At 34.1% G+C, this 27,868-nt stretch overlaps 1 protein-coding gene across 1 annotated transcript in view; it reads right to left on the reverse strand.

Moving 5' to 3' along the window:
- The window catches only part of asic2 (acid-sensing (proton-gated) ion channel 2), a 271,368-nt gene that overhangs the window by 83,829 nt on the left and 159,671 nt on the right, over positions 1-27,868 (reverse strand). The window contains exon 2 of the mRNA XM_056454041.1: positions 26,518-26,668. Within this exon, the coding sequence (XP_056310016.1) occupies positions 26,518-26,668 (151 nt within the window). The remainder of the gene's footprint in view (positions 1-26,517; positions 26,669-27,868) is intronic.

Consider the following 27,868-nt stretch of genomic DNA (forward strand, 5'->3'; position numbering starts at 1 on the left):
TATAAGGTCTGAACTCATGCTGTTGTTTTACATTCAAAGTGATTGATAAAACAATGTCTTTATTGTTATCTTTAGAGTTATCATGCCTTTTCTATTAAAACAACAACAGTTATGATGATTTCATTTGAGATTTTTATTATTTTCAAGGGATTTCAATGGTGGTGTTCTTCATATAGTCTTCAAAACAATATGTTTACCCTAAAATACTCATCAAAGTACTAAAACAGTCATTAACATACTCATATTCAAACTACTAAAGAGACGAAAATATACCCAAAATTAAATTGTACTCACAATGTACTGAAATTTCCTACTTTAGTTGAACACAAAAGAAGATATTTTGAAGAAAGCTGAAAACTGTAGCCATCAACTTCCATATAGGAAATCAAACACTATGGATGTCAATGGTTACAGGTTGTCAGCTTTCTGAAAAATATCTTCTTTTGTGTTCAACAGAATAAAAACTGCAAACAGATTCATAAAAAAGTAAATGGTAAGTAAATGTAAACAGAATTTTCTGGGTTTTTTTTTGGGTGATCTATCTATCTTAAAGCAGAGTCTGAATTTGAACCAGCTTTATTAATGTCCAGAACAATCAATTACATCCAAATCAGTGTTATTATTCTATTTTTTGTTCAATGCTAGGGTATAAAACAATTGATTATTGGCTGTATTTGGTTGGGAAGAAGGCTTGTGTTTTCACCCGTTCTCAGTACTGTCGTCATCATAATGAGGCGTGTGTGTGGGATGTAAGAAAGAGCATGTCGCGTGTGTGTCTCTGCAGGTTAATGATGAGATGTGAATGTTTGCTGTTAGGGCGGTGAGAGGTTGGTGAATAATTTCTTATTTGTATGTTGGAAGTATTGTGATGCTAATTCATTGTTTGTTCCGGATAACAATCTGTCACTCCAAATTAAAGCCTTGGAGTATAAGGCAACAGAATGAAGAGAGAAGCACAAATAGAAAAAAAGGAGGCTTAGACATTAGCTGCTTTTGTAGACAGACTAAATTCGAGAATGTGGTAGCATAGTAATGCATTTAAAGCAGGCGGTAAACACATGAATTATCTGATAATTAATAAAACTTGCAAATTACATTTTAATTCAATGCAGATGTGTATATGTTGAAGGTTATCTGTTTCCTCTTATGCATGAGGTGAGTCCCATGTCCTCTATCCCTGAATATTTGTTCACCTCAGCAGTCCTTGGCTTCTACTGCAGTACCTATAAATCTGCCAACTACATGCAAACAATGTGAGCGATCATTCCCTCACAATAGTCAGCAATGCATTGACTCAATCTTTCACAATCTTTTCACACTCATGTATGCATGCACCGAACCTACTCATAATGTCTCATACAGTAGTTCTTGGACAACATATTAAACATTTTAATGTGTTTTTTTTTTTCATTACTGACTGATTTATAGTTAATGTATTGAAAACTTTGGGGCCTAAAATGTTTTTTGTATGCTCACAAAAACTGCATTGATTTGATCATAAATACAGTAAATAAAGTGAAATGGTATTATTATTATTTACAATAACTGCCTTCCTGGCTTAGTATCTTCATTCATTCATTCATTTTTTTTCAGCTTAGTCCCTTTATTAAACAGGGGTCGCCACAGCGGAATGAACCAACAACTAATCCAGCTTATGTTTTATGCAGCAGATGCCCTTCCAGCCACAACGCATCACTGAGAAACACCCATACACTCTTATTCACACATGCCCTCGTACACTATAGACAATTTAGCTTGCCCAATTCTCTTAAAGTGCATGTCTTTGGACTGTGGGGGAAACCGGAGCACCCAGAGCAAACCCACGGGGAGAACATGCAAACTCCACACAGAAATGCCAACTGACCCAGCCGAGGCTCAAACCAGCAACCTTCTTGCTGTGAGGGGACAGTAAGTTAACATTTTAAAATGTAATTAATTCTTACAATGTCAAAGCAGAAATTTTGTAATTGTTGCTCTCCTTCAGAAAGTCTGATACTCTGATTACATTACCATGATCAGTTTTGAAACTATTGTGCTCCTTAGTACTTCTGTGGAAATAATTATGGCAATGATTTGGGGTAACACTTCTAAATAGTGGTCCATTAGTTTATGTATTTACTAACATTAACTTAGTATGAAAAGTCTTGTAAAGCATTCATTATTTATAGTAATGCATTACTAAAAGCTACAGTCGTGCTTTTAACATTAGTTCATGAACTAAGTTAACATGAAATAATGTTATTTAACTTAAATAACATTAACAAACTTTAAAGGGGTGGTCCAGAGTGTATTTTAAGGCTTGGTTGTGTTTATAAGATGCAAAGCAATGTGTGCTCATGCTTCACTTGTAGAAAATCCCGTTATTCTTTTTATATATCTTATTTTGATTATATACAGCTACTCAACTTACATGAAAACGACAATTAAAGGCACACATAAGCTCGGATTGGTGAGCTAACATAATGTGCTGTGATTCCCGGATTGGCTCAACGCCACCAGGAAAAGTTCACACCCCTACAAGCACGGGCTTTTGCGCTATGTAAACACTGTCAGTCGGAGTAGCGGTTAGCCGTATCAGTTTGAGCCTGAATCAGACAGAAAATGAAAATGAACCTAATGCCTGCTCTCTAAAATAAAATCTGTCAAGTGTCTTTCAGGTGTATTCGGAATAAGCATAAGTAAGTAATATGAAATGTTTGCATATCTTTTACGAGTTCGATATTTTAGATGTAGAATGCAGGGAAAGCGTCTGCATAGAGAGACACTGCAACGCTGCTGAAGATTGTGGGTGTTTACAGGGATTTGATGAATAAATATAAATTTGTAGCTTAATTTTTAGCGGTGTCAAATAGCATTTCCTGTTGCTTACACCCTTGTTTATGCCCTTGCTATGGCATACCATTAACACTAAACACTATGCATGTAATAGATCAATTTTAACAAATGAAAATACTTACAGGTTGTGGCTCACAAGCAGCTTCTATTATGGTTGGAGCTGCTCCTTCTTTGAGGAGTTTTTAGCCAAATCCAGCACTGAACTGGGAGAGATTCTGGAAGCTGTCCTTTGTCAAATGCTAGCTATATATATATATATATATATATATATATATATATATATATATATATATATATATATATATATATATATATAATTCTTTGGAACATAATTAAAATTAAACTGTTAGCACTTCTCTCTTTGTTTCATGTCCTTTGGAAGCCCAAATACAGAAACAGAACAAGCTAGTTGGATATGTGATTTGTTAAAAACCCTTACTTTACTTTTGTGGCTTATCAGATTATGTACTTAAAAAGATTCCCAGTGAAGCCACATTAGTTACGTCAATCTGAATGAATTTTATCGTAGATCTGTTTCGATGTACTCTAAACATTGCAATTTGAATCAGTTGTATAAGCACTTCAATTAAAACATTTGCAGTTAGGTTTAAGTTCAATATAGTTTCTTTTGTTTGTTTTGAGGAATCTAAATGTAGTGTCTGAAAATATAAATAATAGTTTTCAGTTCTGGTCTATCCCACAAATGGGTGTTCTTTGATTGTGCACATTATTAAGAAAACCAATTAACAGCCTTGTATATTTCATTTCGTTTAATTTTTTAATTCTAATATTTAATATTTTACTTTTACTGTATTTATTTTATTTGACTGATATTTATTGGGATAATTTATACTTATTTTCAGTTTACTGAACATTTCTAAAATAATGTGCTTCATTAAGCAGTATAATGAAAATAAAAGCCACTGCTTTTACATGTTATTTATGCATTTATCAAATATGTGCAGGCTAATGCATGTCAACATTGCACTGCAGATTTGTCAGATTTGTTGAGATAGAAGTCTGATTCACATGGTCTTTTTTTTGTATTATTGTTGTTGGATTGATTTAGAAAAGGAATAAACCACTTATTCCAATTCTATCAAGATTTGATTTAGATTGACCTCAGTTCAATTGATTAAGATGTTTACAAGAACGTTTTTAAACTGTCATTCTGATTACAAACAGATTAAATGCATGTAAATGTAGTCATTGAAAGATCTCAATTGTCATCAAGGAATAAAATGAACACATGTGTGAAGACTCAAAGTTATAGTGAGCGGCATTACCATGCAAAATTGAAATGGTGGCTAGAAAAAAAAATCCAGTCTAGTATTCATGTTGGTCATGACTTGTATTAAAATGAAAAGTGAAAATGTAAATGTGTGTAAAGAAAGTTATAGCAAAAATTGCATCATGCGATTTTGTGCTCCTACTGATTAGAGATTTGACCATTGGAAAGTTTCTCAGTGACTGCATTGCTTATGCGTAACATACTTATACAGGTTTTTCTGGGGTTTCAAGGGGAAATTAGCACAACAAGGTATAAAAACAAACAATGTTTGTTGTTTTTCTCACAAATTATGATCATAGAGCAGATTATCAACACATTCTATATAAGCCTTATTTTATGTTGCTTTATGTACAATATTACAGAAGTACCTTAAAACACTTAAATGACATTTGAGTTATTTATCTTCAATATAAACTGCTCTTCTGATATAGTCAGTTTGTTCGGCATAGCTCACATGACATGACAGCAGTGTTTTTATGTGTATTAGAGTGCATTTCAGTATGAAATGTATATAAAATCTGTCTAAAAATGTAAAACTCCTTGTGTAATGCTTGGTTTTGATAAATTTTGTTGGTTAGGTACTTAAATATTAGTAGCTAATTTTATAGAATTTATACAGAATTATTAGTACCTAATTTTAAATTAGGGTGATGGAAATTAACAAACAAAACAAAACAAGCAGGAAAAGAAAGTTCCTGTTGAAATAAACAAAGTGTAAAACAAAGTGTAAAACAAAACAAAACAAAAAACAAAACAAAACAAAACAAAACAAAACAAAACAAAACAAAACAAAACAAAACAAAACAAAACAAAACAAAAGCAAACAAGCAAACATTTACATTACATTTACATTTACATTTAGTCATTTAGCAGATGCTTTTATCCAAAGCGACTTACAAGTGAGGACAAGGAAGCAATTTACACAACTATAAGAGCAACAGTGAATACAGTGCTATAGGCAAGTTTCAGGTGTGTAAAGTCTAATAAGCAAAGCATTATTATTTTTTTTTTTTTTTTGAGAGAGAAAGAGAGTAAAGTTAGTGGTATAGCCAGAGAGGCAATTGCAGATTAGGAAGGAAAGTGGAAAACAAAAACAAAAAAGTCCCTGTGGATGTTCCCTAAAAGCGCAGCAAAATGTACCCAGAGAAATACTTTTTAGTTTTTACAGAAATCATCCAGTTTTTCCCATATTTTCATTGACACCGGATTTGACAGTTATAAAAAGCAGGACTGTGCCTGAAAACTACAAGCAACTGGCAGAATGAGGTGAAATCTGATCGCACTGTGTATAAATGAGCAATCTGAGGACATGTCAAACTAGCATTCAATGCTCACAGATTCTGACCAAAGATGAGAGGTATCTTTTTGCAATTTTTTTTGTTCTTGAATTGCACAGTATGCATCTGGCTTTCCTCCGCACCAATGATTTGTTTATGAATCCGTCTGCAGCACAAGTTCTCAAATTCAGCTCACAAACTACATTTACAAGCACAGTTGTCTTTCTAGTTCTGAAGTCATAATTCCAAATTTGTCTTGTTCAAGGAATGTATTGTTGCAAAGAATTAGGAATTAAGTTGAACGCCAGCTTTATTCTCATCTGATTCTTGGTGGAATGCTCTATTAACAGCAGTGGTGATTTTAATAGCATTATTTTAGACACGTAAAGAATGTTTACTATGAGAATGTGTTTTGTAAAAACCTGCAAAATTTAATTATTCGCCTATGAAACAATTAGCACTCTAGCAGAACTGCAATATTTTACTATTTACGAGATGAGACTGCCTACAGATTGTGAGTAAAATGTTCAGCATCCCCTGATGTTAAGCATACACTTTATAATAATGTATTATGCCTGCTGTGTATAAATGACCAGCCCAACTGGGAAACTCTGGTAGTTAAAATAATCTCAGTGTTTAGAGATGGCTCATGTTCAATTTCTGGCCATTCTCGTTTATTTCATCATGCTCTACAGTTTTGATCATTATTGAAAACCTTGTTTCTTAAGTTAAACACAACAAAAAAATGAATATTTTGGTATTGAAAACAGTTTTTTTATGACTTATCACAACACATCCTATAATGATCAACTTTCGAGCAGGGTCTGAATAACAGAGTGAATTTTTGGTAGGCTTGCTGTCTGTTGGTTGTGTAAATTTACCCAATATTATCAATAATGTTTTAAATTTGTAATGTTTTAAATGTGTATAATGTTTTAAATGATGTTCATTTGTACATAATGAGAATTTAAAAGAATGCTTTATTTAATAATGTTGAATATACTGTTTATTATAATTTATTCTTGTTTTATTTTTGGGAATATACATTCATATAATCTAGTTTTAAATGAACAATAATCGACATATAACTGAAAAGGTATATTTTTAGGTTTTTAATTATATAATTTAATTCGAAACTGTAACAGCCCAGCTTTGTGGCACATAAAACCTTTTGCATCCTGTGCATGGGCTGAACCAAAGTGAAGCAAATGCTATGGGCAGGGTCTTAACGATGGAGCCTTTGTCTTCGGGGGATATTTTCAGGTCAAAAAAAACCTTTTGTTGATAAACTTGTGTTGTCAGTGGCTTGGTAAGTTTATTCACCTACCACTTCATTTGCATGCTTTGTTTAGGCATCTCCACCAAGCCACTCTCCTCCTCCTAAAAACATATTAACAGACTCATTTTGGACTTGCTTTCAGACTTGTGATAAAACTTACAGACTGCAGACCTGAAGGAGACTCCAGTAGACTTATCTGAAAGAAATTCTTTTTCTTGTTTTGAGTCTCCTGGACTCGGTTCTCTATCTTAATTAATTTTTTTACAACATATTCTAAAATGTTAATTGTTAAAAATACTGCTAAGTTTTTATTTATTTATTGCTTAACTATCTTAAATGATTTATTTTTTAATGTTTTGTTTAATGTAAACATAACACAAGCCTTGGCAATGCATATGTAATATTTGTCATGCCAATAAATTCAGTTTGAACTTATGAAAATGGACAAAAGGGACTATCCATCTCATTTTTACACTATTGATTCAAAATTTGGTTGAATTATGTTATATACATCAAGAATTGGCTTTAATTACACTTCTTTTCATGTATTATATATTTATTTGTACATTAGCATTGATCTACAAAACAACTAGGGTCTGTTTCAATCACCACTTCAATACACATCAAATTAACAGATAAATCCCATGTACTTCAATGCTATTAATATTGTTGTTATTTGAGTAAAAACAGCTTGCTTTGTTCATTCAGTGCATCAACACAGAGCTAAAGAAGACAAACTCTCTCTAATGAACCCTACACATGCATTGTAGGTTTACTCATGTGTTAATGGATGTTTAGGAATAAACGTCACAGCATATTTACTTCAACTGCTAAGGCAATGTCGGTGATATGACCCGATAAGGAGGCTGCCAAAATTATCATTTTAAATCACCAAGAACAACAGAAATGCATGTTTGTTCTTACAATATGATGCATAAACGTTCAAGCAGATTCAACTATTCATTATAGCAAATAGTGCAGATAATCAAATGTGACACTGACTATAAAATGATTATAATTTGGGTTCAATGTAGGTTTTTTTTAGTCCAGCCAAGATTCTGAACATTGACTGGAATTAAAAACAACTCTTCATTTAACCTTTTTAGTGTGTTTTTACTGGTTTAATGTAATATGTCTTGTTAAATAAGATCAAGCAAGAAATTTGTATTTATATTAAGTTGATATTAGATATTCGCTCTTTTTGTGGTTGTCAGAACACATCTGACCACATGAACATTTACACAACAAAAGCAATATGGAACAAAATCAATGCCAAAAGTAATGAAATAAAAAGTGTGTCAAATAGCACCAACTGAAAAAATAATACATTGAATTAACAACTGCTTGCATTTTAATTACTTGAATTGCCGGGGTTTGTAATTTTAGGTCCTGAAATTTAACACAGCTGTTTGTTTAAGCTGTGAATATTTCAATTCAAAACACAATTTCAACACTTCATATTTAACTTCCAGATTTCACTTCCAAAATATTCAGCTCTGTTTAAAAATACGATGTATAATATTCAAAAGGCAATTTTCAGTTCATTTTACTTTAGTTCAAACATTTGCTTCCATAAATTCAGTGGCTCAAATACGGCTGTTAAAATTTGACATTACATCCAGGAGCTGTAGGAAAAGCAATTGCCTTTTGAATATTATACTTTGTATTTTTAAACAGAACTGAATATTTTGGAAGTGAAATCTGGAAGTTAAATATGAAGTGTTGAAATTGTGTTTTGAATTGAAATATTCACAGCTTAAATAAACAGCTGTGTTAAATTTCAGGACCTAAAATTACAAACCCCAGCAATTCAAGTCATTAAAATGCAATTAAGTCTGCATAATTAACAGTGTGGCCACTTAAGTGACAGCTAGGTCGCGCTGCTCGCTGTCTCGTCACCTCAGCTGATTCCTGATTAGCCATTGAACTCGGCATATATATCGTATTTTATGTATCTTTACACAGTCAGTTGCTTTTTGGAATTATTTCTACAATTATCAGATAATATGGCATTTCATAAATAGTTTTGCATTTACTAACACAGACAATATTTGAAATGTTTGGAAGTAATTTGGATTTTCTTTCTGAAGAAAAACGTCATAAGAACAATGCTTAGTGGTTCAATGTATTACAACAGTGTTTTTAAAAGTCAAAACACTTTATTGATATAGTATACAACCAAGCACATGTGGTCAGAACACAAACAAATCGCAGGTAATGAAGTATTAAGCATTTGTCCCAAAGAAAAGCCTAAGCAAAATGCTTGCAGGCATCTGTAGCTCCACTGATGCTCCGCCTCTTTGCCCTTTTTTGGGCACCCCCAGTTGTTGCAATGACGCGTGAACAAAATGGCGATGGTTGGCCACGCCTACTTGCAGCTTCATTTGTGCTCTTCAGAAACCTATAGATGACTTCATGGATACTACGTCCATATCTTTTACAGTCTATGGCAAACACATATACTGAATGCTCACTGATTCACTTTTAGTGATTAAAGGAATAGTTCACACATTTCATTTCATCACCCATTAACTCACACTCCAGTTTTGTAAATTTGTACTTATGATGAACACAAAGAAATATACATTGAAGAACATTGGAAATCAGCAACTGCTGACATCCATAATAGAAAAAACAAACACTATGGAGGTAAATGATTGCTGCTTTCCAACATTCTGCAAAATATCTTCTAATGCGTTCAACAGGAGAGACTCTTTGGAACAACTGGAGGAACAGTGAATGATAACACAATTTTAACTTTAGGGTGAACTATCTTTTTAACAGCCTATTTTCATTTTAGAGTGAAATAATCCTTTTATCGAAAATGCTGGATTTTCATGGGTGTGTTAAGATAAATCAGCAAGATAAAGCAAAGATGGATCAGTCTTTTAGCCCATGCCTTTAGCAGACAGATGAGAAGAACTCTCTCAAGTCAAAACCACGCCACTGCTTTTGAAGTCTGTCTCTTTGGGTCTTTTCTCTTCCACCTGGCACTTTAGATATTACAGATGAAAGACAGGTCATTATAAGGGGACGATGGAAAATGAGCAAAAGAGAGAGAGACAGAGAGAGAGAGAGAGAGAGAGAGAGAGAGAGAGAGAGAGAGAGAGAGAGAGAGATCAATAACAACACTTTCATTCAGTTTCCTCTTCATACTCCCATTGAGCGATCCATATGTGTTACAGTAAAAGTCAAAATCAGAAATCAATTTTCATTTTTTCAATACATTTTTAGAGAAAAATGTTATAACTAATTTATTTTGCCATATCCATGATGACAGTATATAATATATTAATACATTCATTTTCTTTTCAGCTTATTCCCTTCATTAATCAGGGGTCGCCAAAGCGGAATGCACCGCCAGCTTATCCAGCATATGTTTTACACAGCGGATGCCCTTCCAGCTGCAACCTATCACTGGGAAACACAGATCCACTACCATTCACACACATACACCACGGACAATTTAGCTTACCCAATTCACATATAGTGCATGTATTTCGACTTTTGGGGGAAACCAGAGTACCCTGAGGAAACCCACGCAAACATGGGGGAGAACATGCAAACTCTACAGAGAAATGCCAATTGACCCAGCCGGGGCTCGAACCAGCAACCTTCTAGCTGTGAGGCGACATCGCTAACCACGCGTAATATACGTAATATATTGTTATTATTATTTATTATAAGTCCTGACCTGAACACATTTATATGCCAATATCCAGTTACAGTTATATCGCCACCTACTGGCAACAGGAAATTACATTTATCAGATGGAATCTATGCTTTGTAAATATAATCCAAAGGCATTTTTGATGTTAAATTGTGAAGATCTAGATTTTTTTGTTGAAGGGAGTGTCCGTGGCGGACTGACAAATTCAGTGCTTCGTCATGGAGGCGGAAGTACATATAACTCACCCACAAAATGTCCGGTCTGTCTGAAAATAGATCATAATCGATGAGATTCCTCTCCTGAAGACATCTACATGCAAATTTTTAGTTATAGTCATAGCGCCACTTGCTGACAAAATGCCGTTTGACATAAATTGGTGATTTTTTATATTAATCAGCTTAAATTAATTTTGTCCACTGTTCTCTGTCATTCTAAAGCCACTGGGCGGTGATGAGCCCCGGTGCAAGGTCCCTTTCATCGCTGCTTGCAGCTTTAATATATTATTATTATTATTATTATTATTATTATTATTATTATTATTATTATTATTATTATTATTATTATTTTGCAAGATACTAGTGTTTCCCAGTACTGAGTTGCAGCTAGAAGGGCATCCGCTGTGTAAAACATATGCTGGATAAGTTGACGGTTCATTCCGCTGTGGCGACCCTTGATGAATAAAGGCACTAAGTCGAATGAATGAAGATACTAGTGTTCAGCTTAAAGTGTATTTAAAGGCTTGACTAACTCAATTATGTTAACTATCTAAGTAGTTGGACAACAATGTTGTTTTGTAGTCAATCCAAAAAAAAACAAAGAAACATTTTCTTAAAAGGGGTAATAACAAACTAAACAGTTACTATTCCAGCCAAACTAAAAGAAATAAGACTTTCTCCAAAAGAAAATTATTATGGGAAATACTGTGAAAAAATTACATTGCTTTGTGAAACATCACATGGGAACATTTTTAAAAGAATAAAAAAATTCACAAGAGTGCTTATAATTTGACCTTCAATGCTATGATTTCTATCTGTGAAGATGAGACAGATTTGTACTTTTCCTCTTTAAATGGAGTGCTCTCAATTTGTTCTTACTGCAGTGGCATTCAGTGGTGACTAAATTAGTGCAGCACCTTTAAAAATGTATATTTGTATTAATTTCTCAAAGACAACATATTGGTACATTTTACAAAAATGTTTCATTACATTTACATTTACATTTACATTTAGTCATTTAGCAGACGCTTTTATCCAAAGCGACTTACAAATGAGGACAAGGAAGCAATTTACACAACTATAAGAGCAGCAGTGAACAAGCGCTATAGACAAGTTTCAGGTGTGTAAAAGTCTAAGAAGCAAAACATTAGTAGAAAATTTTTTTTTTTTTTTTTTTTTGAGAGAGAGAGAGAGAGAGAGAGAGAGAGAGAGAGAGAGAGGGCACAGTTAGTGGTATAGCCAGAGAGGCAGTTGCAGATTAGGAAGGAAAGTGGAGACTAAACAGTTGCGTTTTTAGTCGTTTCTTGAAGACAGCAAGTGACTCTGCTGTTCTGATGTAGTTAGGGAGTTCATTCCACCAACTGGGCAGATTGAATGTGAGAGTTCGGGAAAGTGATTTCTTCCCTCTTTGGGATGGAACAACGAGGCGACGTTCATTCACAGAACGCAAGTTTCTGGAGGGCACATATATCTGCAGAAGTGAGAGCAGATACGAAGGAGCACAGCTAGAGGTCACTTTGTAAGCAAACATCAGAGCTTTGAATTTGATGCGAGCAGCAACTGGCAGCCAGTGCAAACGGGTGAGTAGCGGAGTGACATGTGCTCTTTTGGGTTCATCAAAGACCACTCGTGCTGCTGCGTTCTGAAGCAGCTGAAGAGGTTTGATAGAACTAGCTGGTAGCCCGGCTAGCAGAGAGTTGCAATAGTCCAGTTTGGAGAGGACAAGAGCTTGAACAATGAGTTGAGCTGTATGTTCAGATAGGAAGGGTCGGACCTTTCTGATGTTGTAGAATTCATTAAATGAATATATTTGATTAAATAAGTGTGTGGTGATTGGTGTGATAAGAAAAACAGTACCTTTAAATCTAGCTCTATCACTGTCTCTCCACTCAAATAGCTGGTGTGTAGTGAGCGCACTGGGGCCATTGTTCTGTGGTTGCCGTCACATCATCCAAGTGGATGCTGCACACTGGTGGTGGAGTGGAGAGACCCTCCCTCATGATTGAGAAGTGATTTGTGTGTATGCGCATACACGATAAATGCACTATGTAAATATACATAACAAAATAAAATACACAAATAAAATAAATAAAAAAATTAATATACTAAAGAAAAAAAAAAGATTTATTTTGGATCCTTTTTTTTTTCCTTTTTCATTTAATGTTTTATTTGAAGTCTTAAGCCTCGTCCACACTACGAGCGACTCGCAGCGGCAAAGTGACAAACGACCGTTCATTTCAGCAGAGAGTGAGTGACTTCCGGCGACCTCCGTCTATGCGAGCGACAGCAACCATTGGCGACCAGGTGGGCGTGTACTGACAAAGTTGAGAATCGTAAATGAAGAGTGACTTTCTTGAGCAACAGCCAATAGGAGCACCAGTAGAGCTCACGTGATCCTCTCTCTGCTCGCTCAGAGGCAGGTTGTATTCGTGCTGTATTTAATCATGCAGACAGTGGTGACAGGCAGCTACAAAGTCGCTGCTAGTGTGAATGAGGCATTATACTCATTTTTGGACCATGACCTTAGATTAGCACCAGTTCTTTCTTTGCTACTGACCAACCTAATGTAAATCCAATGAAGTAGTTTTACACAAATGTATAGCCAGGGGCAGATTAACCAGGTAAGCGGCTGCTTAGCGCCACAAGAAATCTGGGGCCCCCCAATAAATATCTAGAAGTATAAATTATACCTATAAACTATATATAACATTGTTTTCTATCATATTTTGTATGGTGAGAGTTAAACAAATACAATTTTAACGTAATAAATTGTATTTAATATACGATCAAATATAAACTTATTATAATAATTTAATGTTATGTAATAATAATATTACTACAAAATTAAATATCCATCATGGATTAGTCCAGCAGTCAAATTTATTTTAAAAATATTATTTTTAGTTGTAAATTAATTTTAAGAAAACTAATCATTTAAAACGTAGAGATTGCATTAATTTAAAAATGTCTAAAAATATTAAGTGATAGAGAAAGAACAACAAAAAAAAAATAAATAAACAGCAATATAAATAAATATGAAATAAAAGTTGAAGGGGTGCATTTCAGGACTTGGGCCCTACGGCTGAAATTGCTTAGGGCCCCAAAATCACTAAATCCGCCCCTGTGTACAGCATCCTATAGTAAGTATCACTTTACTGTAAAAGCGAAATGAGTGTTTTGTTATCTCTGTTAGTATGTAGTCATACTGTATATACCGGGTACTATATTTGCACAAGACTAAACAATTGTTGATTAAACATGACTATTGACTCGGAGCTAGATTCAGTTCAATAATTAAGCAAGCCGGTTTAATTAAAGTTTAAGAGAAGAAAGAAATCATTCAAATATTTGCCACGTGAAATTTAATATCATTACAGATTGGGGCTGTTCATTCCAGACGTCGTGATCAAGTGCCAAAACCTGCCGGCGTTTCCACAGCTACAAAGTGGAAAAAACAACACATGCTGAGCAGAATGCATAAAAACCAGCTTTGATCACAAGAGCAGGCATGAAGGACAGAATGAGAGAGGGGTTTAGCAGCCTCCTCCTAAACTATGTTTGTAAGACCATCTATATATCATTACATACAGCGGCATGGAGAAATCAAAACACAAACACATTGAGAAAGGAATTTTGAATCAGGCTTTAGTATTGATTTGAGTCCTATGCTATGTTTATATTTGGAATTTCAGAAGCACAGTACTGAATTTAAATATAGTACAGTTACACATCAGAGGAATTTTATTACACTGACACGCTTTACATCCAAACATCTAACTAAATGCATGATTAATGACCAATTATGCTAATTTAACTCTGTTTATAGAAAACATGTTTTTTCAACTTTCTCTGAACTAAGCTCAATTATATTAAATTAACACAGACATCAAAACATTTCCTCTGGAAACTGTTACTGTGAAGCACCACAAAACATTTGCCATGATATTATTAAACATATTAACAACATGATAGCGATATACTACATATTAACTATACAGATGTGAGCGTATTGCATGTTAGTTAGGTAAATTTGAGCTTCATATTCATTGTTAACCTAATGTTTGTGTGCATGATGACATTTATGGGTAAATAATAATAATAATAATTATTATTATTATAATTTTTTTTATTAATATTATTATTATTATTATTATTATTATTATTATTATTATTATTATTATTATTATTTTGTAAATTTACATAATTTTTTATTATACTATTTTATTAATAATTTTATTGATTTATTTAAAATATTTTAATTAAGTTTTCACTATTCTATTATTATATTTTATTATTTTTCTTTGTAAACATATTGTAAAATGGAAATTAAATTTGATTCAGAATGGATTTTCAGGATCTTTACTGTTGTTTTCAGTATCATAATCCAGAAATAATTTTAATATGCTGGTTTGATGCTTTGTCATGATCATTTTGTATTAGTATTTTATCATTAATATGTTTTTCATTTGTACATTTTATATTATTTTATTATTATTTAGTAAATTTACATTATTTTGTATTATACTATTTTATTAATAATTTTATTGATTTATTTGAAATATTTAAATTAAGTTTTTATTATTCTATTATTCTATTTTATCACATCTATATTACAACAAGAAACAATCTGAATAATTTCAATGCAACTATAGTTTAAATAAAAGTTGGAATAGTTTAAATCTGTTTAAAAATACTTCATTTTTATAAATTGACAATAAAGTAAATTAATGTATATTGTAAAAAAAAATTGTAACAATTTAAATACACATTTTCTATGTAAACATATTGTAAAATGGAAATTATATTTGATTCAGAATGGAGTTTCAGGATCTTTACTGCTGTTTTCAGTATCATAATCCAGAAACAATTCTAATATGCTGGTTTGATGCTTTGTCATGATCATTTTAGTATTTTATCATTAATAGGTTTTTCATTTGTATTCATAATATTACATTTTATATTATTTTATTAAGAATATTCAATTTGATTGATTTATTTGAAATATTTTAATTATGTTTTTATTATTCTATTATTATTTATTTTTATTATATCTATTACACATCAAGAAAAAAAATGATTTACACGCAACTAATAGTTGAAATAAAAATGTGTAAATGTTAAGATCTGTTCATGTTCTTAAATACATTTACCAACGCTTATTTTTTTAATCGACAATACAATAAAATAATGTATACTTACTCACAGGGCCATTTATATTGAAGTTGATATTTAGCTGCACCATGTTGATGTTTTGTAACATCTAAAGGCTGATCAAAGGCTGATTTATACTTCTGTGTTAAGCGCATGTGTATGGTCAGGCACAGCCTTTGAGCGGTCGCATTACCGTGGCCGTTGCCAATGTTAGCGCACCTCTCAAAAAATTTAACTACACATCGCAACTACGTGTAGTAAAAGCTGTGTAATTGGTAGGCTTGGTAGCGCTAACAAGAGTGGGCGGGGTTGAGAGCCACGCGAACCCATTGGAACGAGTGTTTACAAGTGTCGAGTTGCGTGAAGGAGCTCCAGATAGAAATCTTTGCTTTTTGTTCACCTTATGTTTAAAGTTGTTGTACATCTGCCGGTTCCCACCTCTGAATGAGCAAGTTTTAGCTACAGACTAGTAAATTAAGGTAGCATTCAGAAAAAACAAAACACCCTCAAAGAAACTTGATACAGAGGAACATACAAACCTACTGCCAGCTAGCGTTTCAGAAGTGTTATTGCACAGCAACACAAACAGCATGCAGAAGAATAAACGCACGGCAACACACAAGGCATGCACCATAGGTCATGGCAATCGCTCATTGCAGAAGTATAAACCAGACTTCATTTTTACAAGGTGGGTGATTAGCTCAATGCTCAACCCCTAACCTGGAGGACCAGGACATATACACAATTTAGCTTACCCTATTCACCTATATTGCATGTTTTTGGGCTGTCGGGGAAACCGGAGCACCCGGAAAAGCATCCAAACTCCACACAGAAATGCCAACTGAACCAGCCGGGGCTCAAATTAACGTCCTTTTTGCTGCAAGACGACAGCGCTATACCTACTGCGCCATCGTGCCACCCAAAATAATGCATATTGTGAAATATTATTGCAATTTTAAATGCTAATTTTCTATGCAAAAATATTGTACAATGGAAATTATATTTAAGATTCAGAGTGGATTTTCAGCATCCTCACTGCTGTTTCCAGTATCATAATCCAGAAATAATTCTAATATGCTGGTTTGGTGCTTTGTCTTGATGGTTTTATATTAGTATTTTATCATTGGTACATTTTTTTTGTATTATCATTCATGAATACATTTCTTTCAGCTTTATATTTTTGTGGGAAAAACATTTTTGTCATGTTTCTTTTATGATACTTCAATGAATAAAAAGCTCAAAATGTATTTAATTTTGAATGGAGGAATTTTAAAAAGAGGAAAAACAAATGTATAAAATGTTCAGTACAATGTTTAATGCAACCTTGGTGAGCACAAGAGACTCTTTCAAAAACATTTAAACTGTTCATATTTTTCAAACTTTTAACTGGTAGTGTTAATATTCTAAACCGCGAACCCTACGACATGGCCCATTTTATTACAGACACACTCACACACACCGCCTAAGCTGCAAGAGTGATGACAAAAAAGAAGGCACAAACAAGAATTCACATAAAAGAAACAAACAAACATGGAGACAAACATGAAAAGGTCTTTTGATACAGCTGGAACATTTTAAGGCACTGTGCTTGCTGAATCAATAGCATCATCTCAGACAAACAGCACATCCAGACAGTCCAGAGATCTGCGGGTAATTAAACCATTTCAGCACGGTCTGTCTGAATACTCAATAATAGAAATGCAGCTACAGTAATTCACACACACACTCACTCTCTCTTTCTCTCTCTCAACCTATTTTAATAAATGCAAGAAAACTTACTTCACTACTTCTTATTCAGAATTCTAGATCCAACTAAATTACATTACATCCTTCCAATAAAACTCAAAGAGCTCTTGGTTCCAAACTTTAATGAGGTTCTTTTTAGTTAAAGGCAGAGTACATATTTTCACCACTACAGGGGCATACTTAACACCAAACAAAGACCTAGTCTGATGATGCTGTGACTGAGTGTGGAATCATGGGAGTTGCCATCTTCCTTACATCCTGTATAGGGACTCCAGCAGAAATCATGTTCATGGATGAGCTAAAGTACTCAAAACTTATTATCATGGTAATATGAAGCATGGCCGTCACAGTGGCTCGGTGGTTAGCACTTTCGTCTAACAGCAAGAAGGTCGCTGGTTCGGGTGCCGGCTGGATCAGTTGGCATTTCTGTGTGAAGTTTGCATGTTCTCCCCGTGTTGGCGTGTGTGTCCTCCGGGTGCTCCGGTTTTCCCCACAGTCCAAAGACATGCGCTATAGTTGACATGAATAAACCAATTTGAACATAGTGTGTGCGAGATTGTGTGTATGGGTGTTTCCCAGGACTGGGTTGTAGCTGGAAGGGCATCTGCTGCATAAAACATATGCTGGATAAGTCAGCGGTTCATTCCTCTGTGGAGACCGCTGAAAAATAAGGGACTAAGCCGAAGGAAAATAAATGAACGAATATGAAGCAGGGTAAGGCTGAAAGCCATCTAAGAGAAATAAGATACTGAAACAATTGCTGGTGGAAAGCAGTGAAGCTTTTATTATGTCAGTCGACTGCTTCTTGTTCATCTGGTGACGATATGTGAGGAAGAACCAGCATTGTTTCATCTAAATACATTTTACAGCTCTGCTATAATGCTGCTTGGTGCAGTCTAATATACTGAACAATGTATTAAAGCATCTTCAGTGTTTCCATGTTTTCTATAAAACCAAACCAGATATCAAGTGTGTATGGCATCATCAGCACGTCACACAGGACATGGTCCGTGTATTCTTCAAAAGATTTGGGATAATATTAATACATAAGTCATTAAAATATATAACACTGGATTTGTGTTTTCTTTCTCTCTTTTTTTTTTTTTTTTGATGTTTTAATTAAAGAACTTGCATATTATTCCTTTTAACAAAAACTGACTATAGTTCCAAGGATGTTGAAAACTGGTAGACAGAGACATCCGTAGTAGAAAAATAAATAAAAACAAACAAACAAATACATACATACATCAATAAATAAATAAATAAATAAATAAATAAATAAATAAATAAATAAATAAATAAATAAATAAATAAATACACAAAAATAAACACAACGAACAAACGGACAAACAGACAACATAACAATGAAGTCAATGGCTACCTGTTTGTAACAGGCTTCAAAATAAATCTCTTTTTTGTTTACCAGAAGAAAGAAGCTCAAATTGCTTTGAAACAAATGGAGGATGACTAAATGACGTCTTGGTTTTCATTTTTATGCAAGCTCCCCCTTTACGTAGCAAATATTAATGACATTTTTTAACTTGCTCATGCTGGCATGGTATTATTGGGATAATTTATAGCTAAATATGCATTAAACGGATCTATGTCTTCACTTCATGAATTAAAAATATGGATTATCTATAACATATAGTATAAATCATCATAGTGCAAGACAAATTACTCCAGAATCTAAGATTGCCACAGAGATATATACAGCTAAAGAGAAAAATTATTAGCCCTCCTGTGATTTTTTCCTTTTTTCAAATATTATTTAATAGGGCAAGGATTTTTTTCACAGTATTTCCTATTATATTTTTTTCTTCTGGAGAAAGTCTTATTTGTTTTATTTTGGCTAGAATAAAAGCAGTTTTAATTTTTGTTAAACCATTTTAAGTTCAATACTATTAGCCCCTTTAAGCGATATCTTTATTTAAATTAATACAGAACAAACGTTTGTTATACAATGATTTGCCTAATTACCCTAATTTAACCTAATTAACTAATCCAGGCTCATTCTGAAAACGTACCCCTATATACATTTCTGGAGAGCACCAAATACATCCCAGGAGTTGTAAGTGCCCTTTGCGCATGTTGTTTTGGTATAAATCCACCAGAGGCCACTGTCGACTGGCTAACTGACTTACTGTTGACTGACTAACTAAACTGACTAAAAAGAAAAGCCCTCGCCTGATTTTTATCACATTTTCAGATTTTACCACATTTTCACCCTGTTATTTACTTGTTTAATTTATTTTTTGGCTTTTTGTTTTTGTTTTTGTTTTACCCATCGTCGTGATCAACTCCTCTCTGTCTCAAGTCTGCCGATGTACATGGTGAGCTAACGGGGCAAACTGGTAACATTGGGAAAGCCATCCACACAGAGGTAAGCAGTCAGCAGGTAAGTGTGAAAAGGAACTGTATCATGCCGCCCTGTAGCGTTCATTTTAAAGATGAAATGCGGCCATTTTGTGATCTCCAGAAATGTTAATAGGGCTATGTTTTCAGAATTAGCCTGTGTTGTAATTAACATAGTTAAGCCTTTAAATTGCACTTTAAGCTGAATACAAGTTACTATCATGGCAAAGATCATGCCAAAGCAAATATAATAATAATAAAACTATCAAATGATATAAAAGAATTCAAAGAAAACTTGAGGGCTAATATTTCTGAATCCAACTGTATATAATGAATGTAAGTCCAGTTGCTAAATTTAGAATAATAGCACAAAATGCTTTAAAAAGTGAAACAAGAGCCGTGAATGCACTAAAACAAAAAACAAAGACGAGATCTGAGTTTGACTGGATTTATGTACTTCTGAGCCTCACCGCTGCATTCATAAAAACAATACGCACATAAATATTCCAGTTCAAGCACGCAGAATCTTGCTCTACATAATATACTGTTTATCTCCCCATTTCTTCTTTCAAAATGAATAAGTTCTTCATCACTCTGCATTCATCAGAGTTACAATGCGGCAGTCAGGATGACGGATCGGCTGCACATTTATCCAGTGAGGCTCAGGGATCCTTTTCCACATCTTAAATTTGAAAAGGATGATGGCAAGTTTATCACTGGCTCTTTCTCCGCTCCAGACATGTCACCTTCCTCCTGCGTCGTGCCAAGATTCTTTTTTTTTTCCATCGCAACGTAGCACATTTATTGTATTACATATGCATGCACACACTTCCTCTTCACCGCTTCCATTTCCAATTTCTTCATCTCTTTTTCCCTTTGGCCCTCCAAAAAACATTCGAATGTCAGAGGGAGAATGATGGATGTAGACAGATGACTTTCTTCCTGTGCTTGATAATTCAGACTCAGAAGAAAGTAAACAATGCAGCAGGTGATCTGATGACTTTCAGCAGCAAGAGGAATCCAAGCTACTACTATATTAAACTAATCTAATATCTTAGCATCCTATTACAAACAGTCCAAAGACATGCGGTATAGGTGAATTGAATAAGCTAAATTGGCCATAGTGTATGTGTGTGAATGCAAGAGTGTATGGGTGTTTCCCAGTCCTAGGTTACGGCTGGAAGGGCATTCACTGCGTAATAACATTTGTTGGATAAGTTGGCGGTTCATTTTGTGGTGGTGACCCCTGATTAATAAGGGACTAAGCCGAAAAGAAAATGAATGAATGAATGTTTAATTTTAAGTTATGATAACTAGAAAAATTAAGTTGCTGTGACTAGACAAGTTACAAGAACAAGAAAAAAATTAAGTTGAGGTAACTAGAAAAATGTATAAGTTATAAGAATTTGAAATATTAAAGTTGTGTGAACTAGAAATATTAATGTTGGTGAAATAGAAAACAGGTTGGGTTAACTAAACACTTTAACTTGAGGCAACCAGAAAAAAAAATCAAGTTGGAGTAAATAAAAAAATTGCGGCTGGAAGGGCATCCGCTGTGTAAACATTTGCTGGGTAAGTTGATTGTTCATTCTGCTGTGGCGACCTCTGATTAGTAAATGGTCTAAGCCGAAAATATTAGAATATAAAATAAATAAATGAATGAATGAATGAATGAATAGGTGAATAAGTGAATAAGTGAATAAATGAATGAATGAATAAATGAATGAATGAATGAATGAATGAATGTTTAGTTTTTAGATATTTTGTATCGTTTTAGGGAAAATAAGGTCACTTTAAAGTTATCAGTTTCTCTGTTTTTACTAGTTTTATTAAGGGTTTGAGGAAAAAATTAATTGTCTGTTTTATTCTATATTCCATAATGGTCTGATTTCTTCCAAATATTAAATGCAAATATTGCTATTTTCGAAGATCTTTTTTGTTGATTGAGTTATTTTTTAATTGAAAATCAGAGATATACCACAAAAGAACTTTCAGATGTATACATCTGAAATGTTGGCATTCATAGTTTTGTCAAAAAAATATTAATATGAGAGCAATTCCATGCAAATGTCAACCTTGCTATGAAAAATTGATTTTAATAAAATATTGAAACCCTTTCTAAGGTTTTTGTGTAAGCTTATATTTTACAGTACTGTAAATAATACTTAAAATGTCTCTGTCAATGTTCTCAAACAATTATATTTCATTTACCAAAGTCACACAAGTGGCAATTTTACATCAGTCACAGCTATTACGGAGAGATGTCACATTCATAACGAAGCTTTTTTCTCATAAATACAAAAATGTCAAATAAAATCAAATCAATCATGTTTGTTCTATAAAGAGCAACTCTTATCATTTTGATTAGCGTTGTTTCTTTTGGGTTGTGCAGTTTAATTCACAGAATTTCCACAAAGTGTGTATCTTTTTTTGGTCACATCCCTAACGCATGTTTATTTTCCAAATTTAAAGTATAAAAAATGTTTACAGATTGATATTTTTCTGATCCCTTAACTCTGTGGCTAGTTGTTTAGGAAATATAAACAGATGTTTCAAAATAATGTTAACATGTGCTTTGTATGTAAATTTACGTTTTGATTTTCAAACGTTGGAATTGCTCATGAATGTCTTAAAACATGATTTTTTTTTGTATTATTATTTTAAACATTTTAAAACATTTTATGCTCTATAACGTAACATTTTTTTTCTTTATTACAAAGATTGAACACTTCATTCATTCATTTTCCTCTGGCTTAGTCCCTGATTTATCAAGGGCCATCACTGCGGAATGAACCACCAGAACATTTAATCTTTTATCCAAATGTTGTCACTCACTCACTCTCCTTCAGCTTAGTTCAGGGGTTGTCATAATGGAACAAACCAGCAATTACTCTGGCATATGTTTTGCAGCGGATGCCCTTCCGGCCAAACCAAATGTTTTATCCAAATGAATAACAATAAATAAAAATATTTTTCAGAAAAATATGACAGGTTAAGTTTCCACAAAATTTAAACTAAATACTGCATGTAAGTCGGAGATGTGGGATGAGAGCATAGCAGCTCTTAAGTTCCAAAAAGTGTATTAAAGTATCATAAAAATGTCCAAATGAGGAATCAATCGGTAAAGAAACTAAACTAAAACAACAACAACAACAACAACAACAGCAACAACAACAACAACAACAACAACAACTAAACTAAAAACAACAACAAAAAAACTACAAGCTAACCATTTACTACTATATACAAAGTGACCTTAACCAGGAGCGTCGCTAGACCCAATTTATGTGCCCCAGTAAACATCGCCAGTGCCCCAGTAATTGCTTTGAGATATGATTTATTTCGTGGTAATCCCGGAATAAAGACGTTATTCTCTATTTTTTTTTTTTTTTTGAGGGGCGTGCCCCAGTAGAGCTTTATGTCTAGCAACGTCACTGACCTGAACTAATACATATTTATTATAATGTTTATTGTGTAAGGTAATTGTTGTTGTTTCATTAAATACCTGCATGTCAGTACATCTGTAATTCAATTGTGTAATTACTTTAATAATTACACTATTGACCCATCACTAAACCTACCTATATCACCAATCCTTTTCCTAAACTTGCCCTTATCCCACCTAAATAGCGCCGGAATTGTTCTGCAATACATTAAGAATGCATAAAGTACATTATGTTTATATTTTGATGTAAATACATAGTAGTTTAAGGCCACTTAATATAAAGTGAGACCTTTTATCAAATCAGAATGATTGCTATCCTTTCAGTCAGATGTTGTATATTTGCTGTTTTCACGAACAGCTTTTTAATTCAGTCAGTACAAAATGTGGCCTATGCGATGCAACAACACAGTCGGTTTTCATTGCCACTAGTTCTTTGAAGTCAGCTCGGTGTTCCCCAGGCTTAATTTCAGGCCACAAACCGAATCCTCAGGGCATACATTTTATATGACACTTGTGGTTATTGTCCACATACCTCACATTATCCAAGAAAAAAGTATATGTATTTATGTATCAGCCATCAAACGTTGCCTTTGCTATACAGCACAGTACTCCAAAACAGCTGATGAAACGTATAGTCACCATGCTTTGATTCCTTTTGTTCATTGTAGGAAAAAAGTATGTCGAAATTTCTTAGAATAAATTTGAATTCAGCCTCAGCTAAACTTGTAACCTTTCAAATGCTAATGAATCTTTTACTGGGAACTCTCAATGTCAACTTCTCTTAATCCTAAATGCTTTCATCTCCTTCGAAATATCATACACACTACAAGGGAATATGTGCTTTGCCTGGGTGTCACAATGCTAATCAAAAAAGCAACATTTTGCTGTATTGCTGTTGAAGAGAAGTGTAGCCGCATCAGATCAGTTCAACAGGATGCAAGAAGATCTATTTGATAATGAATCCCGGTGGATTTGTCTACACCATTACAGCATCGCATCTGTTCTTCAAGGTGTGTTTCTCCTGCAAATATTGAGTGCGTCTCTGGGGAGGCAGCGTCGCAATGGAAGTCCTGACAAATCCTTGCCCAAATCAGACACCTGGAAGACAATCAGAGGTTCTGCTGCAAATGAGGTGAGATGTTGAACAAGGGAAAGCTGAAGTGTAGAGAGCGTGATTAGGATTGTGTGTTTGTGTGTGTGCCCTGTATTCTTCAGGTTGTGGGGACCAAATGTCTGGAATTGCAGTTTATCAATACCAGCTAATTTTGACCTTGTGGGGACTTTTTTTTGGTCCCTTTGAGGAAAAGTTGGAGGTGGGGTGTCGCGGAGGAAAGTGCAGAGGGTTGAGGAGTTGCGGAAGAAAGTGAAGAGTGAGGCAGGGCAAGGATGCGTGTGAAGAGGGGAATCTGTAAAATTAGGTGCCAGATCAGATTTCAGAGGTGCCGGATCTGGCTTATTCTGGCACAAATTAAGACCTGGGGTTGGGTTATGGGGACATATGCAGCCTGTATAACCATTATAAAAATCATTATGTCTATGGGAAGTCTCCAAAAAAGATATCTGTACAAGTGTGTGTATATGTCCCTTGTGTTCCTTACATTGTAGGGACCAAATGTCATTTTTGACCTGACACAAATTAAGACCTGGGGTTGGGTTATGGGGACATATACAGCCTGTATAACCAGTATAAAATCATTATGTCTATGGGAAGACTCCATAAAGATAGCTGTACTAGTGTATTTGAATCTTGTATTCCTTACATTGTGGGGGCCAAATAGACATTTTGTTTGGTCCCCACAAGGAAAACGGTTCTTAAATCACAAAGAATAAAGTAATTAAAAATGTATAAAGGCAGGTTGTTTCCTGTGAGGGTTGAGTTTAGGGTTGGTATCCGTGTGTGTCCGTGCAAGTATTCCTTTATGTTCATTCATTCATTCATTTTCCTTTGGCTTAGTCCCTTTATTCAACAGAGATTGCCACATCGGAATGAACCACCAAGTTAACCAGCACATGTTTTACACAGTGGAGGCCTTTTCAGCAGCAATCCAATACTGGGAAACATCCATACACACTCATTCACGCACATACACTACGATTTTAGTTTATTCAGTTCACCTATAGCGCATGTCTTTGGACTGTGGGGGAAATCGGAGGACCCAGAGGAAATGAAAGTCCCTTTAAGGCAAGTCATTTCACTCGGTGGCCATCTTTGAAATGCCTCTCGCCCCTACTGGCCCATATCTATCAGCTGATAACCACTGATAACGCCCATTCAATCGAGTGATAACATTCGAATCAGCTGATTGTATTGTATAGTTATATATACAAATATACTAAAAATAAATACTACAAAAAACTAAAGTCTAAACCTAATGCCATTTAACATTCTGTTTTCTGTGTTATTGAGTTTCTTTGAGTACATGATAATAGCTCTTCTTAAATCAAAACACTCATTTTCTGTAGTGACTCTCTGCCAAGTTCTAGAGATTAAAGATAAGTTAATGCATTCATAACCTCAAAGCATTGACAATGTCATGTATAACAAAAGAAACTATTCTCCTATTAATTCACAAAGACATCACAAATCTTCATTTGTTTATCCTTTATTTTGTAATTCAACATTTTAATGACTGGAGTCATTATGACGTTTCAATAACGTCCCTCTAATGATAGAAAAACCTGACTTTTTGTCAGTGTCCCAAGAAAAATTCAGTTTAATAACTATTTTAATTATTTATTTATTTATTTATTTTTTGTTGCTGAGAGTTGAAGAAGGTTTAACTTTGGGAAAAAATTTGAACAAGCCACTCGATCATGGAGAGCAGGGAAAAATCACACCAACCAACTGTCAAAACATTCTTGATACAAGTTGAACAGCAAAGAAAAAGTGGAGGAAACATTAATATTGCACTAGACTGAGTCAACACCTTTAGTCAAAATAAATAAACAGATAAAAATAAAAATAAACAAAATACCTGGAAACATTACCATGCCGATTCTGCATCACCTAGCTCAAAAATAAATACAAATACATAAAATAAATAAATAAATAAAAACTCTGTGCCTCAAAAAGTGCCCACGGCTAGGATTTTTTAGAAACGAACTGGAACTTTTCAGGGGGCTAAAATGATTTGGTGGGCATACTGCCTAAGGGCTATGTTTAGGGGATGGGATGTAAAGTTTGTACAGTAAAAGCCATTATATCAGTAAAGATTCCTCACAAAACAGAACAATATTCAATGTTTGTGTGTACCTGTTTCGCCCCACACAGGCAGGTATTCATCTTGCTGGATGTCCAACATGATCTCCAGGCCATTTCCTGTGCCTCCTTTCATTGTAGTCCTCAAAGTCTTCCCCTCTTCGGCAGCGTTAAACATGTAGCACTTCCCATAACGGGTAAACACCTGGAACCAAGAAGAAGAAGAGAGAGGGAATGTCACTTGACTGAATTCTTTATAAATCTATGCATTCATATCATGGTTTTGATAGCTATAAGTATTCTGAATACGTATAAAGGTCATGAAATACATTTACAGTAAAACTCCTAACAAAGCATTTGCCTTAGCAGACAAATTGGCCGGAGACTTTGAAAACATTGATATGAGGTTTACATAATTCAGTATCAAAACTGTATATTTATTAAGCTGTAAAGTTGTCTGTATCATCCTCCTGAGAGGGAAATTCTCTCTAGGTGGATGCTTATAATATATTGATATAATTCCTCTGGCTGGAGTTTACTGAACGCATGCAGCCCCTACTGTGGTTTACATTTCACTTACAATATTTATCTCCCACGTGTGCCCTCCTGGCATTCCTTGCACAGATACAAAACCAAATGTCTATTTTACATGGTCATGTCAAGAGTTATTATATTACACAGCTATAATTAGCATATTGGACTTGATGTCACTAGGGTTGGCAGTTATAAAAGATTTTTTTCTTTTTTGTAGTCAAAGCTGTAATGTTGAAGTGTTTTCTTTTCAAATGGTTTGACGCTTGCCTACTTAAACATTTATTTGCGGCACTGCAAATTATAGGCTTCGGTTTTCATAGGTCTCACAGCCTGCCATTTGTATTGTACGTATCATAATGTGTTCCCTGTGATAATTGGCAGTCCACAGTCACGGCACAAAGAAATCAGTTTGAAATAACACAAAACATTCTTTTAGTGAATACAAGTCATATATATCATATATATCATGCATTTGCCCTCATATGGCTCAAAACAAGTTTAAAGGAATACTTTATTCCTAAATATGTAATACTTTATATCGTTTTTTGTTTTTTGACAAAGGCTCATTTTAGTTGAGTTTTACCATATGGTTTCACATGACTGTTATGATACGTTTAACGGTCCTCATAATCTTAAATCCTTGAAATTTTATATATATATATATATATATATATATATATATATATATGAACAGTTATGTGCATTTATGTATGTATTATACCATATTTGCGCCAAATTAGAAAAAAACTAATTACAGCTTATGCAAGGTGTTTCTAATACAGTGTCTATAGGGCTGAGAGTAAATTTGACACATTCTCTCCTCTGGCTGCTGTCATCAGTCTTGCATTATTTTCCCCTTTTTCTGAAAGTC

The sequence above is a fragment of the Danio aesculapii genome, chromosome 3 (genome assembly GCF_903798145.1).
Source record: "Danio aesculapii chromosome 3, fDanAes4.1, whole genome shotgun sequence".
In the NCBI taxonomy this organism is placed as follows: domain Eukaryota; kingdom Metazoa; phylum Chordata; class Actinopteri; order Cypriniformes; family Danionidae; genus Danio; species Danio aesculapii.